We start from the raw sequence: 27,049 nt of genomic DNA, 5'->3' as shown, positions 1-27,049 counted from the left end.
CTCCCCGCAAATGTACAGTGGCCACCCTATGGCAGGGCACGGGCTGCTCCCCACAAATGTACAGTGGCCCCCCTATGGCAGGGCACGGGCTGCTCCCCGCAAATGTACACAGGCCCCCCTATGGCAGGGCATGGGCTGCTCCCCGCGAATGTACACAGGCCCCCCTATGGCAGGGCACGGGCTGCTCCCCGCAAATGTACAGTGGCCCCCCTATGGCAGGGCACGGACTGCTCCCCACAAATGTACAGTGGCCCCCCTATGGCAGGGCACGGGCTGCTCCCCACAAATGTACACAGGCCCCCCTATGGCAGGGCACGGGCTGCTCCCCACAAATGTACACTGGCCCCCCTATGGCAGGGCACGGGCTGCTCCCCACAAATGTACAGTGGCCCCCCCATTAGGAGGGCACGGGCTGCTCCCCGCAAATGTACAGTGGCCCCCCTATGGCAGGGCATGGGCTGCTCCCCGCAAATGTACACTGGCCCCCCCATGGCAGGGAACGGGCTGCTCCCCACAAATGTACACTGGCCCCCCCATGGCAGGGCACGGGCTGCTCCCCACAAATGTACACTGGCCCCCCTATGGCAGGGCATGGGCTGCCCCCCAAATACTGGCATTGTTTGCTGGTCGTTGCCATTGGGCTGCGGTACAAAGGGGCTTGTACAGCAGCTGTACATAGCAAGTGAGCTCAACGGCAAATCCCACCAACAAGGGTGGGGGGGGGCTTCATGGGGGTGTCCAAGTGTGAGGCCCCCTAGAGAGAAATGCAACCCCCTGCACACCTCCATTGGCTGAAAGGATATGGGATAAGATGGGAGGGGGCTTTCACACAAACATAAACCCTATATTATTCCTCTTACCCCCCCCTCCCCCCAGTGGTAGCACCAGTGCAGCTGCTATGCACCTCCCAGTCTGTCCCTTGGGGGGGGGGGATAACAGCTTCACAAATACAACATGGCTTATTTGGTAAAAAATATGTTTTTGTTAGGGAAATTCTTCAGAAAATCAGCATTTCTGTAACAATCCCTAAGGGCTAGGGGGCGCTGTGGCCCCCTGGTGTGTTAGAGGGTCAGAAAGCTCATAGAATACCTGACAAGGCATAATCAGGAGTCAATAAGACCTTGCTCTTCTGCCCCATAGGAAGGTGCTGGCAGTGTGGGGGCTCTGATAGCGTTGGGGGGCACTTATACATGGGGTCAGGAGCTAAAGGGAGTGATTTATTGGGGCCACAAAAACAGGAAAGTTCCGGCCCCCATAGCTGTTCCTTTGTAATTCCAATGGGGCTTAAACAGGGGTCGTCCTTCTGTTGACCACACTGAGACTCAGGCCCTCCTTCAGCTCCTTCTGGAAGCAGTTATGGACCTGCAGGAAGCTGCCATCACAGTCGGGGTTAAAACTGGCGGCTGTTGTGATTTTGAGGGGTTCCCTGGTGAGAGTGTACATGGATATTTCTCCCATGGGGAGGGTTCCCGCTATCTTCATGCTGACTGGAGACATCTCCCGGGATGGCGATGGCTCAGTAGAGTAGGAACTAGATCTTGACCTCCTCCGCCGGTACCTGTAGCTGGGCATCCTGGCGTAGGGGGACAAGGACGAGGCCCTCACAAACTCCCGCTTGGATCTGAACCTCAGCTCCTTGTTTCTCTCAATGTAAATATTAACGGCCAGAACCCCAATGGTCTCGGCCACAATGAAGGACAGAGCCCCAAAGTAAAAGGACCACCCATAGTTGTACTGGTTCTTCTTGTCTTCGTCCTTCTTGTCGCTTGGGTCTCCGGCATTGCTGGATATGTACACAATGATGCCAATGATGTTGCTGAGGCCTGAGGAAAAGGGGGGGGGGGGTTATTTATTTCTCAAGAAAATGTAGGTGCCTGCTTGTGTCTCCCATCTCTCCTTCTGTCTGTCCAAAGCCTTGGCCTCTATTCTCCTATCTCTCCTTCTGTCTGTCCAAAGCCTTGGCCTCTATTCTCTAATCTCTCCTTCTGTCTGTCCAAAGCCTTGGCCTCTATTCTCCAATCTCTCCTTCTGTCTGTCCAAAGCCTTGGCCTCTATTCTCCAATCTCTCCTTCTGTCTGTCCAAAGCCTTGGCCTCTATTCTCTAATCTCTCCTTCTGTCTGTCCAAAGCCTTGGCCTCTATTCTCCAATCTCTCCTTCTGTCTGTCCAAAGCCTTGGCCTCTATTCTCTAATCTCTCCTTCTGTCTGTCCAAAGCCTTGGCCTCTATTCTCCAATCTCTCCTTCTGTCTGTCCAAAGCCTTGGCCTCTATTCTCTAATCTCTCCTTCTGTCTGTCCAAAGCCTTGGCCTCTATTCTCCTATCTCTCCTTCTGTCTGTCCAAAGCCTTGGCCTTTAGTCTCCCATCTCTCCTTCTTTCTATCCAAAGACTTGGCCTCTATTCTCCCATCTCTCCTTCTGTCTGTCCAAAGCCTTGGCCTCTAGTCTCCCATCTCTCCTTCTTTCTATCCAAAGCCTTGGCCTCTAGTCTCCCATCTCTCCTTCTTTCTATCCAAAGCCTTGGCCTCTATTCTCCCATCTCTCCTTCTTTCTATCCAAAGCCTTGGCCTCAAGTCTCCCATCTCTCCTTCTTTCTATCCAAAGCCTTGGCCTCTATTCTTCCATCTCTCCTTTCTATCCAAAGCCTTGGCCTCTATTCTCCCATCTCTCCTTCTTTCTATCCAAAGCCTTGGCCTCTATTCTCCCATCTCTCCTTCTGACATGAATTTTACCCTCTGTTCCCTCTGCCCAAATGGAGGTAGGAGAGTGGAAGAAGGACTCTCGGGTGGTGGTTATGTTGGCGCGTTGCCCCCTTACCCGCTGCTACAAACAGGATCCCGGCGCTGAGGATAATGTTGTTCCTGCGGCTGTAGAGGCGCCCCGCCCCAATACAGAGGCCCCCCAGTAGCAGGAGGATGGCGCTCAGGATGGGGAAGACGCTGGACGCACGGACAATACCTGGGGGAGGGAGCAGATAATTAGCAATATGGACACTGGGTATGGGGCCCCCACATCTGTACAATTTAGGGGAGCCCATTACAGAGAAGTCTGGGGTTTAAATCTTGTTTGTGAGATGGGAAGTAAATACATTCCCTATAGATTTCACCACAACAGCGCCCCTTGTGGCCAGTAATAGATTGCACTGCTCTGTTGGAGTCAGTGGAGGATTATTTATCTGCCAGTTCCCTCCCATATGTATCAATACAAATCGATAGAAAAGGAATGTTGTGGGCGCACAGATATCTATAACCCTTTGTGTGCCAGGCCCAGAGCCTTGTATTGAGCTCAGCCTTGGGGATCAGTACAGAGATTATGGTTCCATCATTCATCCCCTTATTAACAGATCCTTCCCCTGTGATATTTAACCTCCCCCACCCCCCCACCGGGTCAGTACAGTGCACCCCCAGGGTCAGTACAGTGAAGTGCCCCCCCAGAGTCAGTACAGTGAAGTACCCCCCCAGAGTCAGTACAGTGTAGTGCCCCCCCAGAGTCAGTACAGTGATGTGCCCCCCCAGAGTCAGTACAGTGAAGTGCCCCCCCAGAGTCAGTACAGTGAAGTGCCCCCCCAGAGTCAGTACAGTGAAGTACCCCCCCAGAGTCAGTACAGTGTAGTGCCCCCCCAGAGTCAGTACAGTGAAGTGCCCCCCCAGAGTCAGTACAGTGAAATGCCCCCTCAGAGTCAGTACAGTGAAGTGCCCCCCCAGAGTCAGTACAGTGAAGTGTCCCCCCAGAGTCAGTACAGTGAAGTACCCCCCCAGAGTCAGTACAGTGCCCCCCCAGAATCAGTACAGTGAAGTGCCCCCCCAGAGTCAGTACAGTGAAGTACCCCCCCAGAGTCAGTACAGTGAAGTACCCCCCCAGAGTCAGTACAGTGTAGTGCCCCCCCAGAGTCAGTACAGTGAAGTGCCCCCCCAGAGTCAGTACAGTGAAGTGCCCCCCCAGAGTCAGTACAGTGAAATGCCCCCTCAGAGTCAGTACAGTGAAGTGCCCCCCCAGAGTCAGTACAGTGAAGTGCCCCCCCAGAGTCAGTACAGTGAAATGCCCCCTCAGAGTCAGTACAGTGAAGTGCCCCCCCCAGAGTCAGTACAGTGAAGTGCCCCCCCAGAGTCAGTACAGTGCCCCCCCAGAATCAGTACAGTGTAGTGCCCCCCCCAGAGTCAGTACAGTGCAGTGCCCCCCAGAGTCAGTACAGTGAAGTGCCCCCCCAGAGTCAGTACAGTGAAGTGCCCCCCCAGAGTCAGTACAGTGAAGTGCCCCCCCAGAGTCAGTACAGTGAAGTGCCCCCCCAGAGTCAGTACAGTGAAGTGCCCCCCCAGAGTCAGTACAGTGTAGTGCCCCCCCCAGAGTCAGTACAGTGAAGTGCCCCCCCAGGGTCAGTACAGTGAAGCCCCACCCCCAGGGTCAGTACAGTGAAGTGCCCCCCAGGGTCAGTACAGTGAAGTGCCCCCCCAGAGTCAGTACAGTGAAGTGCCCCCCCAGGGTCAGTACAGTGAAGTGCCCCCCCAGAGTCAGTACAGTGAAATGCCCCCTCAGAGTCAGTACAGTGAAGTGCCCCCCCAGAGTCAGTACAGTGAAGTACCCCCCAGAGTCAGTACAGTGTAGTGCCCCCCCAGAGTCAGTACAGTGTAGTGCCCCCCCAGAGTCAGTACAGTGATGTGCCCCCCCAGAGTCAGTACAGTGAAGTGCCCCCCCAGAGTCAGTACAGTGAAGTGCCCCCCCAGAGTCAGTACAGTGAAGTACCCCCCCAGAGTCAGTACAGTGTAGTGCCCCCCCAGAGTCAGTACAGTGAAGTGCCCCCCCAGAGTCAGTACAGTGAAATGCCCCCTCAGAGTCAGTACAGTGAAGTGCCCCCCCAGAGTCAGTACAGTGAAGTGTCCCCCCAGAGTCAGTACAGTGAAGTACCCCCCCAGAGTCAGTACAGTGCCCCCCCAGAATCAGTACAGTGAAGTACCCCCCCAGAGTCAGTACAGTGAAGTACCCCCCCAGAGTCAGTACAGTGTAGTGCCCCCCAGAGTCAGTACAGTGAAGTGCCCCCCCAGAGTCAGTACAGTGAAGTGCCCCCCAGAGTCAGTACAGTGAAATGCCCCCTCAGAGTCAGTACAGTGAAGTGCCCCCCCAGAGTCAGTACAGTGAAGTACCCCCCCAGAGTCAGTACAGTGTAGTGCCCCCCCAGAGTCAGTACAGTGAAGTGCCCCCCCAGAGTCAGTACAGTGAAGTGCCCCCCCAGAGTCAGTACAGTGAAATGCCCCCTCAGAGTCAGTACAGTGAAGTGCCCCCCCAGAGTCAGTACAGTGAAGTGCCCCCCCAGAGTCAGTACAGTGAAATGCCCCCTCAGAGTCAGTACAGTGAAGTGCCCCCCCAGAGTCAGTACAGTGAAGTGCCCCCCCAGAGTCAGTACAGTGAAGTGCCCCCCCAGAGTCAGTACAGTGCCCCCCCAGAATCAGTACAGTGTAGTGCCCCCCCCAGAGTCAGTACAGTGCAGTGCCCCCCCAGAGTCAGTACAGTGAAGTGCCCCCCCAGAGTCAGTACAGTGAAGTGCCCCCCCAGAGTCAGTACAGTGAAGTGCCCCCCCAGAGTCAGTACAGTGAAGTGCCCCCCAGAGTCAGTACAGTGAAGTGCCCCCCCAGAGTCAGTACAGTGTAGTGCCCCCCCCAGAGTCAGTACAGTGAAGTGCCCCCCCAGGGTCAGTACAGTGAAGCCCCACCCCCAGGGTCAGTACAGTGAAGTGCCCCCCCAGGGTCAGTACAGTGAAGTGCCCCCCCAGAGTCAGTACAGTGAAGTGCCCCCCCAGGGTCAGTACAGTGAAGTGCCCCCCCAGAGTCAGTACAGTGAAATGCCCCCTCAGAGTCAGTACAGTGAAGTGCCCCCCCAGAGTCAGTACAGTGAAGTGCCCCCCCAGAGTCAGTACAGTGAAGTGCCCCCCCAGAGTCAGTACAGTGAAGTACCCCCCCAGAGTCAGTACAGTGAAGTACCCCCCCAGAGTCAGTACAGTGAAGTACCCCCCCAGAGTCAGTACAGTGTAGTGCCCCCCCAGAGTCAGTACAGTGAAGTGCCCCCCCAGAGTCAGTACAGTGAAGTGCCCCCCCAGAATCAGTACAGTGAAGTGCCGCCCCAGAGTCAGTACAGTGAAGTGCCCCCCAGAATCAGTACAGTGAAGTGCCCCCCCAGAATCAGTACAGTGAAGTGCCCCCCCAGAGTCAGTACAGTGAAGTGCCCCCCCAGAATCAGTACAGTGAAGTGCCGCCCCAGAGTCAGTACAGTGAAGTACCCCCCAGAGTCAGTACAGTGTAGTGCCCCCCCAGAGTCAGTACAGTGAAGCCACCCCAAGGGTCAGTACAGTGAAGCCCCCCCCCCAGGGTCAGTACAGTGAAGCCCCACCCCCCAGGGTCAGTACAGTGAAGCCCCACCCCACAGGGTCAGTACAGTGAAGCCCCACCCCCCAGGGTCAGTACAATGAAGCCACCCCCAGGGTCAGTACAGTGAAGCCCCACCCCCCAGGGTCAGTACAGTGAAGCCACCCCCAGGGTCAGTACAATGAAGCCCCCCCCACCGGGTCAGTACAATGAAGCCACCCCCAGGGTCAGTACAGTGAAGCCCCACCCCCAGGGTCAGTACAGTGAAGCCCCACCCCCCAGGGTCAGTACAGTGAAGCCCCACCCCCCAGGGTCAGTACAGTGAAGCCACCCCACCATGGTCAGTACAGTGAAGCCACCCCCAGGGTCAGTACAATGAAGCCCCCCCCCCCCCGGGTCAGTACAATGATTTGCCAGGTTTGTCTGCCCGTGTTTGATGCCATGGGAAGAGCCGCCCTGTGACATTATTGGCATAATGAGAGTGATGGGGCTTGGCCGGCCCAGTTGCCCATTTGGCCACTGCTTGATCTGTTTCCCCTGATGTAAGTGACAGAGTCACCGAGCGGCTCCCTTTCCCCCGAGGGATTGGGAACAGGAACGGCACTGACTGTCACACAGCATTACCCTCAAACAGGAATCTGTCAGGGTCGGGCACTTCCTTCTCCCGCCAACAAGCAGCAAACTGGCATCTCCGCCATCTTAAATATGGGCGGGCACCTCAGGCTTAGTGGCACCACTGTAATAATGTGTTGTATTCTTTCAGTAATATTCTGCTGGGAAATAGGGTCTACTGTAGTTATTTATGGTTTCTCCTTAGAAATGGGGGGAAAGGGGATCTCACCATCAGCATAGGAAGGGGTTCCTTACTGTAAGGGCAGTCAGGTTATGGGAGTGATACATTGGGGGTGGGGAGGAAAGGAGATCTCACCATCAGCATAGGAAGGGGTTCCTTACTGTAAGGGCAGTCAGGTTATGGGGTTCCCTACCAAGAGAGGGGGAATGAGTGATACATTGGGGGTGGGGAGGAAAGGAGATCTCACCATCAGCATAGGAAGGGGTTCCTTACTGTAAGGGCAGTCAGGTTATGGGGTTCCCTACCCAGAGAGGGGGAATGAGTGATACATTGGGGGTGGGGAGGAAAGAGGATCTCACCATCAGCATAGGAAGGGGATCCTTACTGTAAGGGCAGTCAGGTTATGGGATTCCCTACCCAGAGAGGGGGAATGAGTGATTCATTGGGGGTGGGGAGGAAAGGGGATCTCACCATCAGCATAGGAAGGGGTTCCTTACTGTAAGGGCAGTCAGGCTATGGGATTCCCTACCAAGAGAGGGGGAATGAGTGATACATTGGGGGTGGGGAGGAAAGGGGATCTCACCATCAGCATAGGAAGGGGATCCTTACTGTAAGGGCAGTCAGGTTATGGGATTCCCTACCAAGAGAGGGGGAATGAGTGATACATTGGGGGTGGGGAGGAAAGGAGATCTCACCATCAGCATAGGAAGGGGTTCCTTACTGTAAGGGCAGTCAGGTTATGGGTTCCCTACCCAGAGAGGGGGAATGAGTGATACATTGGGGGTGGGGAGGAAAGGGGATCTCACCATCAGCATAGGAAGGGGTTCCTTACTGTAAGGGCAGTCAGGTTATGGGATTCCCTACCCAGAGAGGGGGAATGAGTGATACATTGGGGGTGGGGAGGAAAGGGGATCTCACCATCAGCATAGGAAGGGGATCCTTACTGTAAGGGCAGTCAGGTTATGGGATTCCCTACCCAGAGAGGGGGAATGAGTGATTCATTGGGGGTGGGGAGGAAAGAGGATCTCACCATCAGCATAGGAAGGGGTACTTTACTGTAAGGGCAGTCAGGTTATGGGGTTCCCTACCCAGAGAGGGGGAATGAGTGATACATTGGGGGTGGGGAGGAAAGAGGATCTCACCATCAGCATAGGAAGGGGATTCTTACTGTGAGGGCAGTCAGGTTATGGGATTCCCTACCCAGAGAGGGGGAATGAGTGATACATTGGGGGTGGGGAGGAAAGAGGATCTCACCATCAGCATAGGAAGGGGATTCTTACTGTGAGGGCAGTCAGGTTATGGGATTCCCTACCCAGAGAGGGGGAATGAGTGATACATTGGGGGTGGGGAGGAAAGGGGATCTCACCATCAGCATAGGAAGGGGTTCCTTACTGTAAGGGCAGTCAGGTTATGGGGTTCCCTACCCAGAGAGGGGGAATGAGTGATACATTGGGGGTGGGGAGGAAAGGGGATCTCACCATCAGCATAGGAAGGGGTTCCTTACTGTAAGGGCAGTCAGGTTATGGGATTCCCTACCCAGAGAGGGGGAATGAGTGATACAGTGGGGGTGGGGAGGAAAGGGAATCTCACCATCAGCATAGGAAGGGGTTCCTTACTGTAAGGGCAGTCAGGTTATGGGGTTCCCTACCCAGAGAGGGGGAATGAGTGATACATTGGGGGTGGGGAGGAAAGGGGATCTCACCATCAGCATAGGAAGGGTTCCTTACTGTAAGGGCAGTCAGGTTATGGGGTTCCCTACCCAGAGAGGGGGAATGAGTGATACATTGGGGGTGGGGAGGAAAGGGGATCTCACCATCAGCATAGGAAGGGGTTCCTTACTGTAAGGGCAGTCAGGTTATGGGGTTCCCTACCCACCCTCTCTGGCACACAGCAAACCATGCAAGAATAATTGTCCTACTAAAAGCAGGCAGAAATCCTACAGAACCATCCTCATATAGACCAATATCCCTATTAAACCAAGATTTAAACATCTTAACAAAAACAATAGCTGACAGACTCCAAAAACTCCTCCCAAGAATACTCACTGACAATCGGGGTTCCTTCAAACAAGACAAATCCGAGAAATCATCGCAGTATTATATGAATGTAACGTAGGAAAGAGAGAACATGCTTTTAAGTCTAGATTTCCCACACACATCTCCGCACACTCATTATACACATCACCCATGGCACAACTCACGGTAAATGGCCTTAACTCCGACTACTTTCAAATCCAAAGGGGGACGAGACAGGGATGCCCCCTCTCTCCCCTCCTTTTTAATGTAGCCATAGACCCCCTTATTAGACCCATTTTACTTCATCCACAATACAAAGGAATTCAAACAGGACAAACCCTGTCATTCGCAGATGACATTATGTTATTTATCGATAACCCCGCCCAGGACATCCCTACCCTATTACAGATAACAGGCAGATTCGGCACCATAGCAGGTTTCAGAATTAATCTAGTAAAATCGGAAGCGCTACTTTTGAAATGCTCAAAACAGACTGGTCAAAAAACTTCCCTTTCCAAAAAGCAAAACAACATATAAAATTTCTAGGGATCAACATCCCGAAACACCACACAGACGTATAGAAACTAAACCTAAGACAGAAAATAGACTCACTACAAGAAGAACTGCTAATCTGGAAAAATCTAAATCTTGCCTTTTTTGGACCAACACCTACTAAAAATGGTATTCTTTCCCAAATGACTATATGTTATACAGATGCTACCATATCAGATAAGACCCAAAGACCTCAAACGAATAAACCAAACATTTCGATCTTTTATCTGGGACAAAAAACGCTCTAGAATAAGCTTCATAAAACAGTCCAAACAGGAAGGCGGACTTATATATATATAATATAATGAAGCAGCCCTTAGCAGATATATAGGAGACTGGCTATGGCATAGAGACATATACACTACAAATAACCTAGACCACCTCCCAGCTGCAGAACAATCCTTAAACCACTTATTACATACACCATTTACCAACATTTCACAAACAATGCGAGAAAACCCATTATTTATCTATTCATATAAAACATGGCAGATACTCCCAAAAGAAATGTAAACTACACCCCACTCAATCCATATATCAAACGTGGAACGGAAATACATCCTTTCCAGCAGGTAGAAATAATCCCATTTATACCAATGGGAGCAACAAGGCCTTTACAACATCAAAAACCTACTAGGACCAAATCACTTAATCCTACCGCAAGAAGCGATACAACTTAAATATCCATTTATCTCACAAAACGACTTTTTACAAATTCTACATTTCACGTCAAGGAAACTAAAACATCTCCCTGAAACAGATGGGACTAACCCTCTCAACCTCATATGGAAAGACAAAACAGCAATAAAATCCACATCTCAGCTATATCATACACTAAAAACCTCGATTTACAAAGGGAATGAAGACAAAACACTAGCAAAATGGACAAACGTGCCCCCACAAACAACAACACAAGATATACTAAAACTTCATAACCACTCAATGCAACTTCTCACATCAAGCAAATACCAAGAAATGGCACTGCAAATTCGACATAAATCCTACCTGACCCCGCTTAAACGATATAAAATGGGTAACTTACCTACATCCAACTGTCTGCGCTGTAACACCCCAGATGCAGACCTAGAACACTGCCTTTGGACATGCCCAAAAATACAACATTTTTGGACAGAAATCAGCAATTATTGGTCTAGCCCAGGGATCCCCAACCAGTGGCTCGTGAGTAACATGTTGCTCCCCAACCCCTTGGATGTTGCTCCCAGTGTCCTCAGAGCAGGTGCTTATTTTTGAATTTTTGGTAAAGAGGCAAGCTTTGGTTGCATAAAAACCAAGTATAATACCAAACAGAGCCTTCTGTAGGCTGCCAGTCCCAATAGGGGCTATTAAGTAGCCAAATATAGCTCTTATTGGCACCCCAGGAAACTTTTTCATGCTTGTGTTGCTCCCCAACACTTTTTTCATTTGAATGTGGCTCACGGGTATAAAAGGTTGGGGAACACTGGTCTAGCCTAACAAACAAAATCTTACACCCCTCTTTAGAATGGGCACTCTTTAGCAAATGAAAACAACCGACCCCACTTACTAAATGTGAAAGAGTCCTCGCAGAATACCTCGCCTTACACCTCTGGCTAACCTCCGAACAACCAACAACAGCACTGACCAAACAAAAACTACATCACATCTTCTACATGGATTGGATGGAAACAATGATACATAGAGAACAAAACACAACCACATTTTTTACGCATTGGGAAAACTACATAAGATCTCTCCCAGAGCAGGCAAAATACTTAACTCTATACTCCTTACAGAACACGACGTGGTTTGAAACAGAACTCATAAGAAACAACCAATTATTATTAGAAACCCAGAGATACACACAAACAGTAACAAATGACGAGAGATCACAACAATCAGAGCCTCCCAGGAGTCACACAACCGCTAACATACTGTCAATGGGAACAAATATCTCCTAAACAGACTGAGCTTGAAGGTGGGTCACCAGGTTTATATTTTATTAGTTTATTGAAAAGTATCTAGTTAAACAAGATATATATAGAAAATAAAGTTACAGTTACAATATCAATACGGTGAAATGCCATGAATAGAACATGCTGATAAATAAACAAAGATTTTTGTTAAAAGACAAAGAAATGGCACAAAACAAACAAAATGTATATGTAAAAAACCCAATAAAAACATTAAAAAAAGAGAGGGGGAATGAGTGATTCATTGGGGGTGGGGAGGAAAGGGGATATCACCATCAGCATAGGAAGGGGTATATCTGTAACCTTGTTATGGGCTAAGGGGGCCCAGCCTGAAGGCCAGTTAGGGGGGGATTTGGGGTGAGTGCTTATTTGTGCCCTGGGTACCCCTGGAACTATAGCAGGGTGACTGTTACCCCAATGTTTCTATATATCTGTAACCTTGTTATGGGCTAAGGGGGCCCAGCCTGAAGGCCAGTTAGGGGGGGATTTGGGGTGAGTGCTTATTTGTGCCCTGGGTACCCCTGGAACTATAGCGGGGTGACTGTTACCCCAATGTTTCTATATATCTGTAACCTTGTTATGGGCTAAGGGGGCCCAGCCTGAAGGCCAGTTAGGGGGGATTTGGGGTGAGTGCTTATTTGTGCCCTGGGTACCCCTGGAACTATAGCGGGGTGACTGTTACCCCAATGTTTCTATATATCTGTAACCTTGTTATGGGCTAAGGGGGCCCAGCCTGAAGGCCAGTTAGGGGGGATTTGGGGTGAGTGCTTATTTGTGCCCTGGGTACCCCTGGAACTATAGCGGGGTGACTGTTACCCCAATGTTTCTATATATCTGTAACCTTGTTATGGGCTAAGGGGGCCCAGCCTGAAGGCCAGTTAGGGGGGATTTGGGGTGAGTGCTTATTTGTGCCCTGGGTACCCCTGGAACTATAGCGGGGTGACTGTTACCCCAATGTTTCTATATATCTGTAACCTTGTTATGGGCTAAGGGGGCCCAGCCTGAAGGCCAGTTAGGGGGGATTTGGGGTGAGTGCTTATTTGTGCCCTGGGGTACCCCTGGAACTATAGCGGGGTGACTGTTACCCCAATGTTTCTATATATCTGTAACCTTGTTATGGGCTAAGGGGGCCCAGCCTGAAGGCCACTTAGGGGGGGATTTGGGGTGAGTGCTTATTTGTGCCCTGGGTACCCCTGGAACTATAGCGGGGTGACTGTTACCCCAATGTTTCTATATATCTGTAACCTTGTTATGGGCTAAGGGGGCCCAGCCTGAAGGCCAGTTAGGGGGGATTTGGGGTGAGTGCTTATTTGTGCCCTGGGTACCCCTGGAACTATAGCGGGGTGACTGTTACCCCAATGTTTCTATATATCTGTAACCTTGTTATGGGCTAAGGGGGCCCAGCCTGAAGGCCAGTTAGGGGGGGATTTGGGGTGAGTGCTTATTTGTGCCCTGGGTACCCCTGGAACTATAGCGGGGTGACTGTTACCCCAATGTTTCTATATATCTGTAACCTTGTTATGGGCTAAGGGGACCCAGCCTGAAGGCCAGTTAGGGGGGGATTTGGGGTGAGTGCTTATTTGTGCCCTGGGTACCCCTGGAACTATAGCGGGGTGACTGTTACCCCAATGTTTCTATATATCTGTAACCTTGTTATGGGCTAAGGGGGCCCAGCCTGAAGGCCAGTTAGGGGGGGGATTTGGGGTGAGTGCTTATTTGTGCCCTGGGTACCCCTGGAACTATAGCAGGGTGACTGTTACCCCAATAAGGTTTTCCTTTCTTTTCTCTAGGGTTCCATGGTGCCAACCCATACTCTGAGGGTTTCCCTGGCAGAATGAGTTCCTTATTGCCCAGAGATGGGGGGGACTTGGGGTTCCTGCCTTGATACAAGGTGAGTACGTGACTGGGGGCAACAAACACAATATTAATGCATTTTAGTAACTGCGCTATAAAAAGGTGAAATCCTTATTATGTATTATGGGGGTGGTATCAGGACTGTGTCTGTCGGGGAAATTCTGTCTGGATTGGCTGGGACCTCCCATGAATAAATCCGAGGGTTCCTCGTGGGAGGAGCTTGTACTTACGCAGCAGATACTCCGAACTGTCGTGGTCGTAATCATTATCCTCGGGGAAGTGGTTTATCCGGAAACAGTTTCCTTTGTACAGACCTGGGGCGGAGGCAAAAGATATTTCTTTTGGTCACATAAGAGCCCAATGTGGGAGTCACACGGTGCAAGGGCGGGGGGGGCAATAGATTCTGATTCCCCATTCTGCCTGCCCTGGCCACACAGTGATTGGGCACACAGTGATTGGGCACAAAGTGATTGGGCACACAGTGATTGGACACACAGTGATTGGGCACACAGTGATTGGACACACAGTGATTGGGCACACAGTGATTGGGCACACAGTGATTGGGCACACAGTGATTGGGCACACTGTGATTAGGCACACTGTGATTAGGCACACAGTGATTGGGCACACAGTGATTGGGCACACAGTGATTGGGCACACAGTGATTGGGCACACAGTGATTGGGCACACTGTGATTGGGCACACAGTGATTGGGCACACAGTGATTGGGCACACAGTGATTGGGCACACAGTGATTGGACACACAGTGATTGGGCACACAGTGATTGGGCACACAGTAATTGGGCACACAGTGATTGGGCACACAGTGATTGGGCACACAGTGATTGGGCACAGTAATTGGGCACACAGTGATTGGGCACACTGTGATTGGGCACACAGTGATTGGGCACACAGTGATTGGGCACACAGTGATTGGGCACACAGTAATTGGGCACTTACACCAACTGGCAGATTTTATCGCTAAACGACAAACATTTTTAAACCCCTCCGATCGATTGGCCGATAATGTCGGGCAGGTTAGTGGCCCCAGCGATCGTTTGCGCACCATTAAATACACAATAAGTTAACGATATTATCGCATCGTTCTGGAATCGGTCGTTTGAAAGTAAAGAATCGGCTCATTAATGGCCCCCGTAACCCCCCTAACCTACTGGAATTGCATTAACCCCCTGCATGCTGACTCCTGGTTCCTATGTTATTTGCTTGATCCTTATTACTCCAACCCGGATACTGCCCTGGGGGGCTCATCCCTCTGTGTCTGTGCCCCTGGGACACCCATCCGGTGCTCTCTGTACCTCTCTGTCCAACCAGCCGGGCACCCCCATACCCATCGGCTCAACCAGCCATAAGCAGCAGTACTGCCCCTTTAAGAAAGTATTTTTTCCATTTTCTCTCTCTGTGGCTGCGGAGCTTGCGTTTCACACCAGCGTTTTCACTTGTTAATCAGTCGTTATGTAACTTTCCAGTAAGGATTCAGCGAGACATCGGGGCATGAGAACTGTACTGCCCCCCCCTCCCAGAGTCACTCTACTGCCCCCCCCTCCCTGTGTTACTGTACTGCCCCCCTCCCTGTGTTACTGTACTGCCCCCCCCTCCCTGTGTTACTGTACTGCCCCCCCTCCCTGTGTTACTGTACTGCCCCCCCCTCCCTGTGTTACTGTACTGCCCCCCCCTCCCTGTGTTACTGTACTGCCCCCCCTCCAGAGTCACTGTACTGCCCCCCCCTCCCTGTGTTACTGTACTGCCCCCCCCTCCCAGAGTCCACTGTACTGCCCCCCCTCCCTGTGTTACTGTACTGCCCCCCCTCCCAGAGTCACTGTACTGCCCCCCTCCCTGTGTTACTGTACTGCCCCCCTCCCTGTGTTACTGTACTGCCCCCCCTCCCTGTGTTACTGTACTGCCCCCCTCCCTGTGTTACTGTACTGCCCCCCCTCCCAGAGTCACTGTACTGCCCCCCCCTCCCTGTGTTACTGTACTGCCCCCCCTCCCTGTGTTACTGTACTGCCCCCCCTCCCTGTGTTACTGTACTGCCCCCCCTCCCTGTGTTACTGTACTGCCCCCCTCCCTGTGTTACTGTACTGCCCCCCCTCCCTGTGTTACTGTACTGCCCCCCCCAGAGTTACTGTACTGCCCCCCCCTCCCTGTGTTACTGTACTGCCCCCCCTTCCTGTGTTACTGTACTGCCCCCTCCCTGTGTTACTGTACTGCCCCCCGAGTTACTGTATTGCCCCCCCAAGTTACTGTACTGCCCCCCCCGAGTTACTGTACTGCCCCCCCCTCCCAGAGTTACTGTACTGCCCCCCCTCCCAGAGTTACTGTACTGCCCCCCCTCCCTGTGTTACTGTACTGCCCCCCCTCCCTATGTTACTGTACTGCCCCCCCCTGTGTTACTGTACTGCCCCCCCCGAGTTACTGTACTGCCCCCCGAGTTACTGTACTGCCCCCCCTCCCTGTGTTACTGTACTGCCCCCCCGTGTTACTGTACTGCCCCCCCCTACCTGAGTTACTGTATTGCCCCCCCTACCTGAGTTACTGTACTGCCCCCCCACCTGTGTTACTGTACTGCCCCCTCCCTGTGTTACTGTATTGCCCTCCCGAGTTACTGTACTGCCCCCCCGAGTTACTGTACTGCCCCCTCCCTGTGTTACTGTACTGCCCCTTCCCTGTGTTACTGTACTGCCCCCCGAGTTACTGTACTGCCCCCTCCCTGTGTTACTGTACTGCCCCCCTCCCTGTGTTACTGTACTGCCCCCTCCCTCCCTGAGTTACTGTACTGCCCCCTCCCACCCTGTGTTACTGTACTGCCCCCTCCCTCCCTGTGTTACTGTACTGCCCCCTCCCTCCCTGTGTTACTGTACTGCCCCCTCCCTGTGTTACTGTACTGCCCCCTCCCTGTGTTACTGTATTGCCCCCCCGAGTTACTGTACTGCCCCCTCCCTGTGTTACTGTACTGCCCCCCTCCCTGTGTTACTGTACTGCCCCCTCCCTCCCTGAGTTACTGTACTGCCCCCTCCCACCCTGTGTTACTGTACTGCCCCCTCCCTCCCTGTGTTACTGTACTGCCCCCTCCCTGTGTTACTGTACTGCCCCCTCCCTCCCTGAGTTACTGTACTGCCCCCTCCCACCCTGTGTTACTGTACTGCCCCCTCCCTCCCTGAGTTACTGTACTGCCCCCTCCCTGTGTTACTGTACTGCCCCCTCCCACCCTGTGTTACTGTACTGCCCCCTCCCTGTGTTACTGTATTGCCCCCCCGAGTTACTGTACTGCCCCCTCCCACCCTGTGTTACTGTACTGCCCCCTCCCTGTGTTACTGTATTGCCCCCCCGAGTTACTGTACTGCCCCCTCCCTGTGTTACTGTACTGCCCCCTCCCTCCCTGAGTTACTGTACTGCCCCCTCCCACCCTGTGTTACTGTACTGCCCCCTCCCTCCCTGAGTTACTGTACTGCCCCCTCCCTGTGTTACTGTACTGCCCCCTCCCTCCCTGAGTTACTGTACTGCCCCCACCCTGTGTTACTGTACTGCCCCCTCCCTGTGTTACTGTACTGCCCCCTCCCACCCTGTGTTACTGTACTGCCCCCTCCCTGTGTTACTGTATTGCCCCCCCGAGTTACTGTACTGCCCCCTCCCACCCTGTGTTACTGTACTGCCCCCTCCCTGTGTTACTGTATTGCCCCCCGAGTTACTGTACTGCCCCCTCCCTCCCTGTGTTACTGTACTGCCCCCTCCCTGTGTTACTGTACTGCCCCCTCCCTGTGTTACTGTACTGCCCCCTCCCTCCCTGTGTTACTGTACTGCCCCCTCCCTGTGTTACTGTACTGCCCCCTCCCACCCTGTGTTACTGTACTGCCCCCTCCCTCCCTGTGTTACTGTACTGCCCCCTCCCTGTGTTACTGTACTGCCCCCTCCCTGTGTTACTGTACTGCCCCCTCCCTGTGTTACTGTACTGCCCCCTCCCTACCCCCATTACTCTGTGTGCTACACTTGCCCTTATACTGTGGGGCTCATTTATAAACACTGGGCAAATTTGCACCTGGGCAGTAACCCATAGCAACCAATCAGCTCTGTTTCAGCTGGCTGCAGGAAGAACAATGATTGGTTACTGCCCAAGAGCACATTTGCCCAGTGTTTATAAATGCCCCAGTGTGCCCGTTGCACCCACATTTGGATGGCGGCGCAGTAGGGCAAGCGTTACCGGCTCGCTGCCCCCCCCATTCCATCGATTGATATGGAACCTTAGATTAATCATATTCCTACACTGGGTTCCAGAAAGTGGCCAATCGCAGTGACCGTGGCGCTAATTTCCGGCTTATTATTGGTCATTATTCTGCGCCATTTGCCCATTCGCTTGATCCTCCAGTTTATATTAGTAGCCCCTTCCCCCCTGCTTGGAGCTGGCTACTGTATCTGCCATTCCCGTGGCTCCAGCAGGGAATGCTGTATAGAAAGGGTTAATGTGGCTCGGTGCCATACGAGACCCACTGCACCAATTATACTCGCCCCCCCCCCCCGTTCCACTGAAGCGTCAGCCCCGGGGGTTCAGCGGAAATCATCTTAATAGCGTGCTGACATTTGTGAGCGCAGGGAGGGGCCCCCAGGCAGCTTAGAGCCCGGGGCAGAGGAATCACAGGAGCAAATCCTAATGTGCCCCCCCAGGGACTTGTGATGTGTAGTTATACATTACATCAGGGGGGGCGGGCTGCTAATGTCTGTCTCTAGTTACTGAGGAAAGGGAATGTCGGGGTGGCACGGGGGGCATCTGGGGTCTTGTTCTACTGTACAGCGAGCCACAGAGAGGGTTAATGGGAGAGACCACCTGCCTGCAACGGGGGGGGGGGGGGGGGGGGGGCTGTAAGTGCTGCCATTCTGTGTGAATAATTATACCCCCCCACCCCCCCCCCCCTAAACTGGGGTTTAAATATAAATGCGCTTTTATATAGGAGCCAACTGATCCACTTATGGGAGGTATCCTGGGATCTCTGCCATAAAGCAAGGCTGGGCTGCTGGGACTTTTATCAGAAAAATAGTACAGACTGTCTCATAAGTACCAGGAAATACACTCCCCTGTGCAAAGGAAGTAGAAACAGTCATATGAGTACCAGGAAATACACTCCCCTGTGCAAAGGAAGTAGAAACAGTCATATGAGTACCAGGAAATACACTCCCCTGTGCAAAGGAAGTAGAAACAGTCATATGAGTACCAGGAAATACACTCCCCTGTGCAAAGGAAGTAGAAACAGTCATATGAGTACCAGGAAATACACTCCCCCGTGCAAAGGAAGTAGAAACAGTCATATGAGTACCAGGAAATACACTCCCCCGTGCAAAGGAAGTAGAAACAGTCATATGAGTACCAGGAAATACACTCCCCCGTGCAAAGGAAGTAGAAACAGTCATATGAGTACCAGGAAATACACTCCCCCGTGCAAAGGAAGTAGAAACAGTCATATGAGTACCAGGAAATACACTCCCCCGTGCAAAGGAAGTAGAAACAGTCATATGAGTACCAGGAAATACACTCCCCCGTGCAAAGGAAGTAGAAACAGTCATATGAGTACCAGGAAATACACTCCCCCGTGCAAAGGAAGTAGAAACAGTCATATGAGTACCAGGAAATACACTCCCCATGCAAAGGAAGTAGAAACAGTCATATGAGTACCAGGAAATACACTCCCCTGTGCAAAGGAAGTAGAAACAGTCATATGAGTACCAGGAAATACACTCCCCCATGCAAAGGAAGTAGAAACAGTCATATGAGTACCAGGAAATACACTCCCCTGTGCAAAGGAAGTAGAAACAGTCATATGAGTACCAGGAAATACACTCCCCCATGCAAAGGAAGTAGAAACAGTCATATGAGTACCAGGAAATACACTCCCCCATGCAAAGGAAGTAGAAACAGTCATATGAGTACCAGGAAATACACTCCCCCATGGAAAGGAAGTAGAAACAGTCATATGAGTACCAGGAAATACACTCTCCCATGGAAAGGAAGTAGAAACAGTCATATGAGTACCAGGAAATACACTCTCCCATGGAAAGGAAGCAGAGACAGTCATATGAGTACCAGGAAATACACTCTCCCATGGAAAGGAAGTAGAAACAGTCATATGAGTACCAGGAAATACACTCCCCCATGCAAAGGAAGTAGAAACAGTCATATGAGTACCAGGAAATACACTCCCCCATGGAAAGGAAGTAGAAACAGTCATATGAGTACCAGGAAATACACTCCCCCATGGAAAGGAAGCAGAGACAGTCACATGAGTACCAGGAAATACACTCCCCCATGCAAAGGAAGCAGAGACAGTCACATGGGTACCAGGAAATACACTCCCCCATGGAAAGGAAGCAGAGACAGTCACATGGGTACCAGGAAATACACTCCCCCATGGAAAGGAAGCAGAGACAGTCACATGGGTACCAAGAAAAAACACTCCCCCATGGAAAGGAAGCAGAGACAGTCACATGGGTACCAGGAAATACACTCCCCAAAGGAAAGGAAGCAGAGACAGTCACATGGGTACCAAGAAAAAACACTCCCCCATGGAAAGGAAGCAGAGACAGTCACATGAGTACCAGGAAATACACTCCCCCGTGCAAAGGAAGCAGAGACAGTCACATGAGTACCAGGAAATACACTCCCCCGTGCAAAGGAAGCAGAGACAGTCACACGGGTACCAGGAAATACACTCCCCCGTGCAAAGGAAGCAGAGACAGTCACATGGGTACCAGGAAATACACTCCCCCGTGCAAAGGAAGCAGAGACAGTCACATGGGTACCGGGAAATACACTCCCCCATGCAAAGGAAGCAGAGACAGTCACATGGGTACCAGGAAATACACTCCCCCATGGAAAGGAAGCAGAGACAGTCACACGGGTACCGGGAAATACACTCCCCCGTGCAAAGGAAGCAGAGACAGTCACATGGGTACCAGGAAATACACTCCCCCATGGAAAGGAAGTAGAAACAGTCATATGAGTACCAGGAAATACACTCTCCCATGGAAAGGAAGTAGAAACAGTCATATGAGTACCAGGAAATACACTCTCCCATGGAAAGGAAGCAGAGACAGTCATATGAGTACCAGGAAATACACTCTCCCATGGAAAGGAAGTAGAAACAGTCATATGAGTACCAGGAAATACACTCCCCCATGCAAAGGAAGTAGAAACAGTCATATGAGTACCAGGAAATACACTCCCCCATGGAAAGGAAGTAGAAACAGTCATATGAGTACCAGGAAATACACTCCCCCATGGAAAGGAAGCAGAGACAGTCACATGAGTACCAGGAAATACACTCCCCCATGCAAAGGAAGCAGAGACAGTCACATGGGTACCAGGAAATACACTCCCCCATGGAAAGGAAGCAGAGACAGTCACATGGGTACCAGGAAATACACTCCCCCATGGAAAGGAAGCAGAGACAGTCACATGGGTACCAAGAAAAAACACTCCCCCATGGAAAGGAAGCAGAGACAGTCACATGGGTACCAGGAAATACACTCCCCAAAGGAAAGGAAGCAGAGACAGTCACATGGGTACCAAGAAAAAACACTCCCCCATGGAAAGGAAGCAGAGACAGTCACATGAGTACCAGGAAATACACTCCCCCGTGCAAAGGAAGCAGAGACAGTCACATGAGTACCAGGAAATACACTCCCCCGTGCAAAGGAAGCAGAGACAGTCACACGGGTACCGGGAAATACACTCCCCCGTGCAAAGGAAGCAGAGACAGTCACACGGGTACCAGGAAATACACTCCCCCGTGCAAAGGAAGCAGAGACAGTCACATGGGTACCAGGAAATACACTCCCCCGTGCAAAGGAAGCAGAGACAGTCACATGGGTACCGGGAAATACACTCCCCCATGCAAAGGAAGCAGAGACAGTCACATGGGTACCAGGAAATACACTCCCCCATGGAAAGGAAGCAGAGACAGTCACACGGGTACCGGGAAATACACTCCCCCGTGCAAAGGAAGCAGAGACAGTCACATGGGTACCAGGAAATACACTCCCCCATGGAAAGGAAGCAGAGACAGTCACACGGGTACCGGGAAATACACTCCCCCGTGCAAAGGAAGCAGAGACAGTCACATGGGTACCGGGAAATACACTCCCCTGTGCAAAGGAAGCAGAGACAGTCACACGGGTACCGGGAAATACACTCCCCCGTGCAAAGGAAGCAGAGACAGTCACACGGGTACCGGGAAATACACTCCCCCGTGCAAAGGAAGCAGAGACAGTCACATGGGTACCAGGAAATACACTCCCCCGTGCAAAGGAAGCAGAGACAGTCACATGGGTACCAGGAAATACACTCCCCCGTGCAAAGGAAGCAGAGACAGTCACATGGGTACCAGGAAATACACTCCCCCATGGAAAGGAAGCAGAGACAGTCACATGGGTACCAGGAAATACACTCCCCCATGGAAAGGAAGCAGAGACAGTCACATGGGTACCAGGAAATACACTCCCCCGTGCAAAGGAAGCAGAGACAGTCACATGGGTACCAGGAAATACACTCCCCCGTGCAAAGGAAGCAGAGACAGTCACATGGGTACCAGGAAATACACTCCCCCGTGCAAAGGAAGCAGAGACAGTCACATGGGTACCAGGAAATACACTCCCCCGTGCAAAGGAAGCAGAGACAGTCACAGGGGAACCAGGAAATACACTCCCCCATGGAAAGGAAGCAGAGACAGTCACATGAGTATGTCCCCAACCCTAATGATATTAATATAAATGCATGACAATGCCATACCCAGGCTGCTTGCACAACCAACGTGCCCGCTGTGCCAGGAAGGTAGGTGCCCATACAAAGAGAAGGAAGGGCAGCAAGAGCAGTAACCTGGGCAGTACATTCTGTGTCCCTTATCCATGTGAGTGAGGGTCAACGTGAAATTGAGGGGGGCCCCAAACCTGCTGTGTGCGCTTTGCCTGTTACAGTATAAACATTCCGCCCACTGACACTATAGAGATTTTATAGTGATTGTAAGCTCTTTGGCATCAGTCTAACTCTATGTTCAGCCACTTACTAATCCTCTGCAGCCCCTGAAATACTTTCACTCAGCCTGGATGGGCAATTCCAGGAGTGAACCCACCTACCTGCCCCATGTAATGCTTGCCCCCCTGCCCAGCAGCTGCCAACCAATTAGATGTGCCAGCCCATGGCTACACGTACCCCCAAATGGCAAACACTTGTGGGCAATTCTGTCGGCCTCAGACGTCCTGGGGTTTAGTAGATTATAGGTTAATATTTTCTAATGCAGAGTCACTGGGTGCCAATATGCCCAGCTGGCATTTCCCTCGGCTAGCCCAGTGGCACATTATTGCCCCTATAATGAATCCCTTCATTAGCCATAAATTCAGCCAATTCACTTTCCACTGACAAACTGCACTACTGCCCTGGGATGGTTATTATATATATATTTTATTATTATTATTATATAGTGTGGCAAAGTGGTTCCCAGATTGAGGGGCTGCCCCCCATGCCCAGGGCCAGTGGCAGGATGAGCAAGGGGCTCAGTCTGAATGCCAATTAGGGTAGGATTAGGGGATATTACTGATTGGCTGCTTGCCTAGATACCCTAGGTGGGGTATCAGCTGGGGTGACATTTCGGGTGAATGTGTATGGCAGATACCCCAATGTTTTCCTATATCTGTACCCTTGTTATGGGCTATGGGGGTCGGACCTCACAACTGGGCACCCACTAGATTAGGGCAAGGCGGGGGGAGTAGCCGGGCAGCACCCAGACAGGATCCAATTCATCCCTATAGGGAGATATAGAGATACTGTTACTTACTGTGTATAACAAGGGGTAAAGCTAAAATACCCCCTGCTCTTCTGCCCCTAAGCACCCCATCAGGGGCACAAGCCGTGTTACCCAGGGGCCCAATAACAGGAGCCTTTCATTTATTCCCTCCTATTTGTACATATCAGTGGGCATCTAATACCGGGGCAGAAGGACCCTGCAGGGTAAATACAGGGAGCTAACGAGCAGGAGGGAGGGGGCAAAGGGCTAAAGGAGACTCCAAACACTTAATTTCTTACTAGAAATCCCAGGTTCCCATAGCAATACTCAGGATGCTGCTGGTTGCCTGGTAACCACATCAAATAGACAATAAGATAAAGGTACCATCCGCAGAGTCCTCTGACCCCCCCCAGCCATCCCTGGGAACAGGACAGGCTAACAGCAACATTAACTGTAATCAGAGTAAGGCTCCCCCAGTCCCTTGGCAACCGGCAGTGCCAGCTTTATAGCCAGAAACTGCCAGCTATACCCACTGTGCCCCTGACTGATGCCCCCGGCCGTAGCAACGGGACAGGCTCTACATTACAAACAGCACTGCCCTGTCCCACTGATATGGGCCCCGGTGCCAGAACACCCCCCATAAAGCCAGCTGTGTGCCCAAACATGCCCTGCCCTCGGCCTTACTCTCTGTGGGGCAGATACCTTGATACCCCCAGAGCCTTACTCTCTGTGGGGCAGATACCTTGATACCCCCAGAGCCTTACTCTCTGTGGGGCAGATACCTTGATACCCCCAGAGCCTTACTCTCTGTGGGGCAGATACCTTGATACCCCCAGAGCCTTACTCTCTGTGGGGCAGATACCTTGATACCCCCAGAGCCTTACTCTCTGTGGGGCAGATACCTTGATACCCCCAGAGCCTTACTCTCTGTGGGGCAGATACCTTGATACCCCCAGAGCCTTACTCTCTGTGGGGCAGATACCTTGATACCCCCAGAGCCTTACTCTCTGTGGGGCAGATACCTTGATACCCCTGACCCCTTGGGACACACTCACTAATGCCCCCATCCCATATTACTGTCAGTTATGTGCCCAAAAGTGCCAGTCGATAACTTTCAGCCCTAGTCGATACCCCTATGCCAGTGCTTGTTGGGGACTCAACATTACCTTTTCTGTAGCAAATGCCTCTGCCCCCCCCATAAGAAAATAAAGTTTCCCTGAGATGCCCCCAACACTAGTTTTATGTGCCCAACGCTAGTTTTTATCAGATCCCCCGAAACATCAATAAATGCCTACATGCCAATTGCTCTTCCAGCAGGTGCCCAAGAGATGCCCGTAGAGCCCACAGTTACCTTCTATACAGCCCCCTGGGATAGCCCAATGCCAGTTGCCCGACCAGGATATGCCAGTCTATACTTTCTATACAGCCCCCTGGGATAGCCCAATGCCAGTTGCCCGACCAGCATATGCCAGTCTATACTTTCTATACAGCCCCCTGGGATAGCCCAATGCCAGTTGCCCGACCAGGATATGCCAGTCTATACTTTCTATACAGCCCCCTGGGATAGCCCAATGCCAGTTGCCCGACCAGCATATGCCAGTCGATACTTTCTATACAGCCCCCTGGGATAGCCTAGAGCCAGTTGCCCGACCAGGATATGCCAGTCTATACTTTCTATACAGCCCCTTGGGATAGCCCAGTGCCAGTTGCCCGACCAGGATATGCCAGTCTATACTTTCTATACAGCCCCCTGGGATAGCCCAATGCCAGTTGCCCGACCAGGATATGCCAGTCGATACTTTCTATACAGCCCCCTGGGATAGCCCAATGCCTGTTGCCCGACCAGGATATGCCAGTCTATAATTTCTATACAGCCCCCTGGGATAGCCCAGTGCCAGTTTGCCCGACCAGGATATGCCAGTCTATAATTTCTATACAGCCCCCTGGATAGCCCAATGCCAGTTGCCCGACCAGCATATGCCAGTCAATACTTTCTATACAGCCCCCTGGGATAGCCCAGAGCCAGTTGCCCGACCAGGATATGCCAGTCTATACTTTCTATACAGCCCCCTGGGATAGCCCAATGCCTGTTGCCCGACCAGGATATGCCAGTCTATACTTTCTATACAGCCCCCTGGGATAGCCCAATGCCTGTTGCCCGACCAGGATATGCCAGTCTATACTTTCTATACAGCCCCCTGGGATAGCCCAATGCCTGTTGCCCGACCAGGATATGCCAGTCTATACTTTCTATACAGCCCCCTGGGATAGCCCAATGCCTGTTGCCCGACCAGGATATGCCAGTCTATAATTTCTATACAGCCCCCTGGGATAGCCCAGTGCCAGTTGCCCGACCAGGATATGCCAGTCTATAATTTCTATACAGCCCCCTGGGATAGCCCAATGCCAGTTGCCCGACCAGGATATGCCAGTCTATACTTTCTATACAGCCCCCTGGGATAGCCCAATGCCAGTTGCCCGACCAGGATATGCCAGTCTATACTTTCTATACAGCCCCCTGGGATAGCCCAATGCCAGTTGCCCGACCAGGATATGCCAGTCTATACTTTCTATACCCCCCACTTGCCAGATGCCGAACTTGGTACCTTCTATACAGCAGATCCTCCAGAGCCCGGAGTGGGTCAGGTCCCCTTTAGTCTTTTTGGGTTGGGCTTGGGCATCGTCCTGGGTGATGTTGGTCCCGTTGCAGATGTGAGCCCGGGAGTAGAGCCAGTAGTCGGTGCCAATGGCGATGCTCATGAGGCTGAAGGCTGCAAAAGCCCCCACAGTGGCCAGTAGCATCTGCACCCCTCGGTCACACCAGCCCATCCTGCTTCATAGTCCGGCAGCCGGGGGGGGGCGCAGTGTGAGCAACAGGAGCTGGGGGCCCCCTGCTTCCATCCAACCGGCTGTGAATGGGCATAAGGTTGGCACTGCCCGGAGCCCACTCCTAGTGACCAGCAGGGGGCTGGCGGGATGCCCCGGCCAGGGGGGGGAAACTGTAGGGGCACTTGGGGCAGATACGGGTAACCCAGCAGCTCCTCTGCCCTAATGTCAGCGCTTCACTTGGGAACGAACCTTAAACACCGGACACGCCCCCTTAATCTGCTCCAATCATGTGCTTCATATGCAAGTAGTGTGTGGGGGGGTGTGTGGGGGTCTGTCTGGCTGAGACCCCCAGGGAGGACCAGCGGGAAGAATAGTGAATCCCAGTCTTATTGCCAGTTTGTGCCAGCTGTAGCTTGGCATCATTAGTGGCACACAGGCAGTGTGGCAGGCTTTGCAAAGTAATCGCTGGGAGTCGCAGGAAGTCGCTGTCCCCAAATCACCCAAACTGTGCCCTGAACTCTGCGTAGGAAGCCAAACGGGCGACTTCTCCGCTTCAGACAAACTCGGAGTTAATTAAATACTGGTTCTGATCCCAGCAAGAAGATTTGGACTTTACACGTGTATTTATTGTGTACAAGAAACTACAGACATATATAGTCGAGAACCGATTGCCTGGTTCTGATGGACCGGGGTAGGTTCTGCCTTTAAACCAAAGAAGGAAAAGCACAGGCAGAGCCTTTCCATTGGTCCCTCTCCGTGTCGGGACTTCTTGGGTTTATTCTTTCGGAACCTTCTCTAAGGTCCAACATTTGGCCCCGCCCCCATGGCTTGTAGTCAGGTAACAGACCTGTAGTAGCTTTTGCCCTATACTGGGGCAAAACTTACCGGGGCAGCCAAATGCCCTTAATACTAATAGTATATATAT

At 52.0% G+C, this 27,049-nt stretch overlaps 1 protein-coding gene across 1 annotated transcript; it reads right to left on the bottom strand.

Annotated features, from left to right (window-relative positions):
* Positions 1–959: 959 nt before the first annotated feature.
* On the bottom strand, positions 960–26,409 carry cacng4 (calcium channel, voltage-dependent, gamma subunit 4). Its single transcript, XM_031894691.1, has 4 exons — positions 25,902–26,409; positions 13,744–13,827; positions 2,815–2,955; positions 960–1,823 (listed from the first exon to the last, which is right to left on the bottom strand). The coding sequence occupies exons 1-4, from the start codon at positions 26,122–26,124 to the stop codon at positions 1,285–1,287; spliced, it is 987 nt and encodes a 328-aa protein (XP_031750551.1). The 5' UTR covers positions 26,125–26,409; the 3' UTR covers positions 960–1,284.
* Between the last annotated feature and the right edge of the window lie 640 nt (positions 26,410–27,049).

Source organism: Xenopus tropicalis, chromosome 10 (genome assembly GCF_000004195.4).
Source record: "Xenopus tropicalis strain Nigerian chromosome 10, UCB_Xtro_10.0, whole genome shotgun sequence".
Taxonomy (NCBI): Eukaryota; Metazoa; Chordata; class Amphibia; order Anura; family Pipidae; genus Xenopus; species Xenopus tropicalis.
This window is presented reverse-complemented; position numbering and strand designations above follow the sequence as displayed.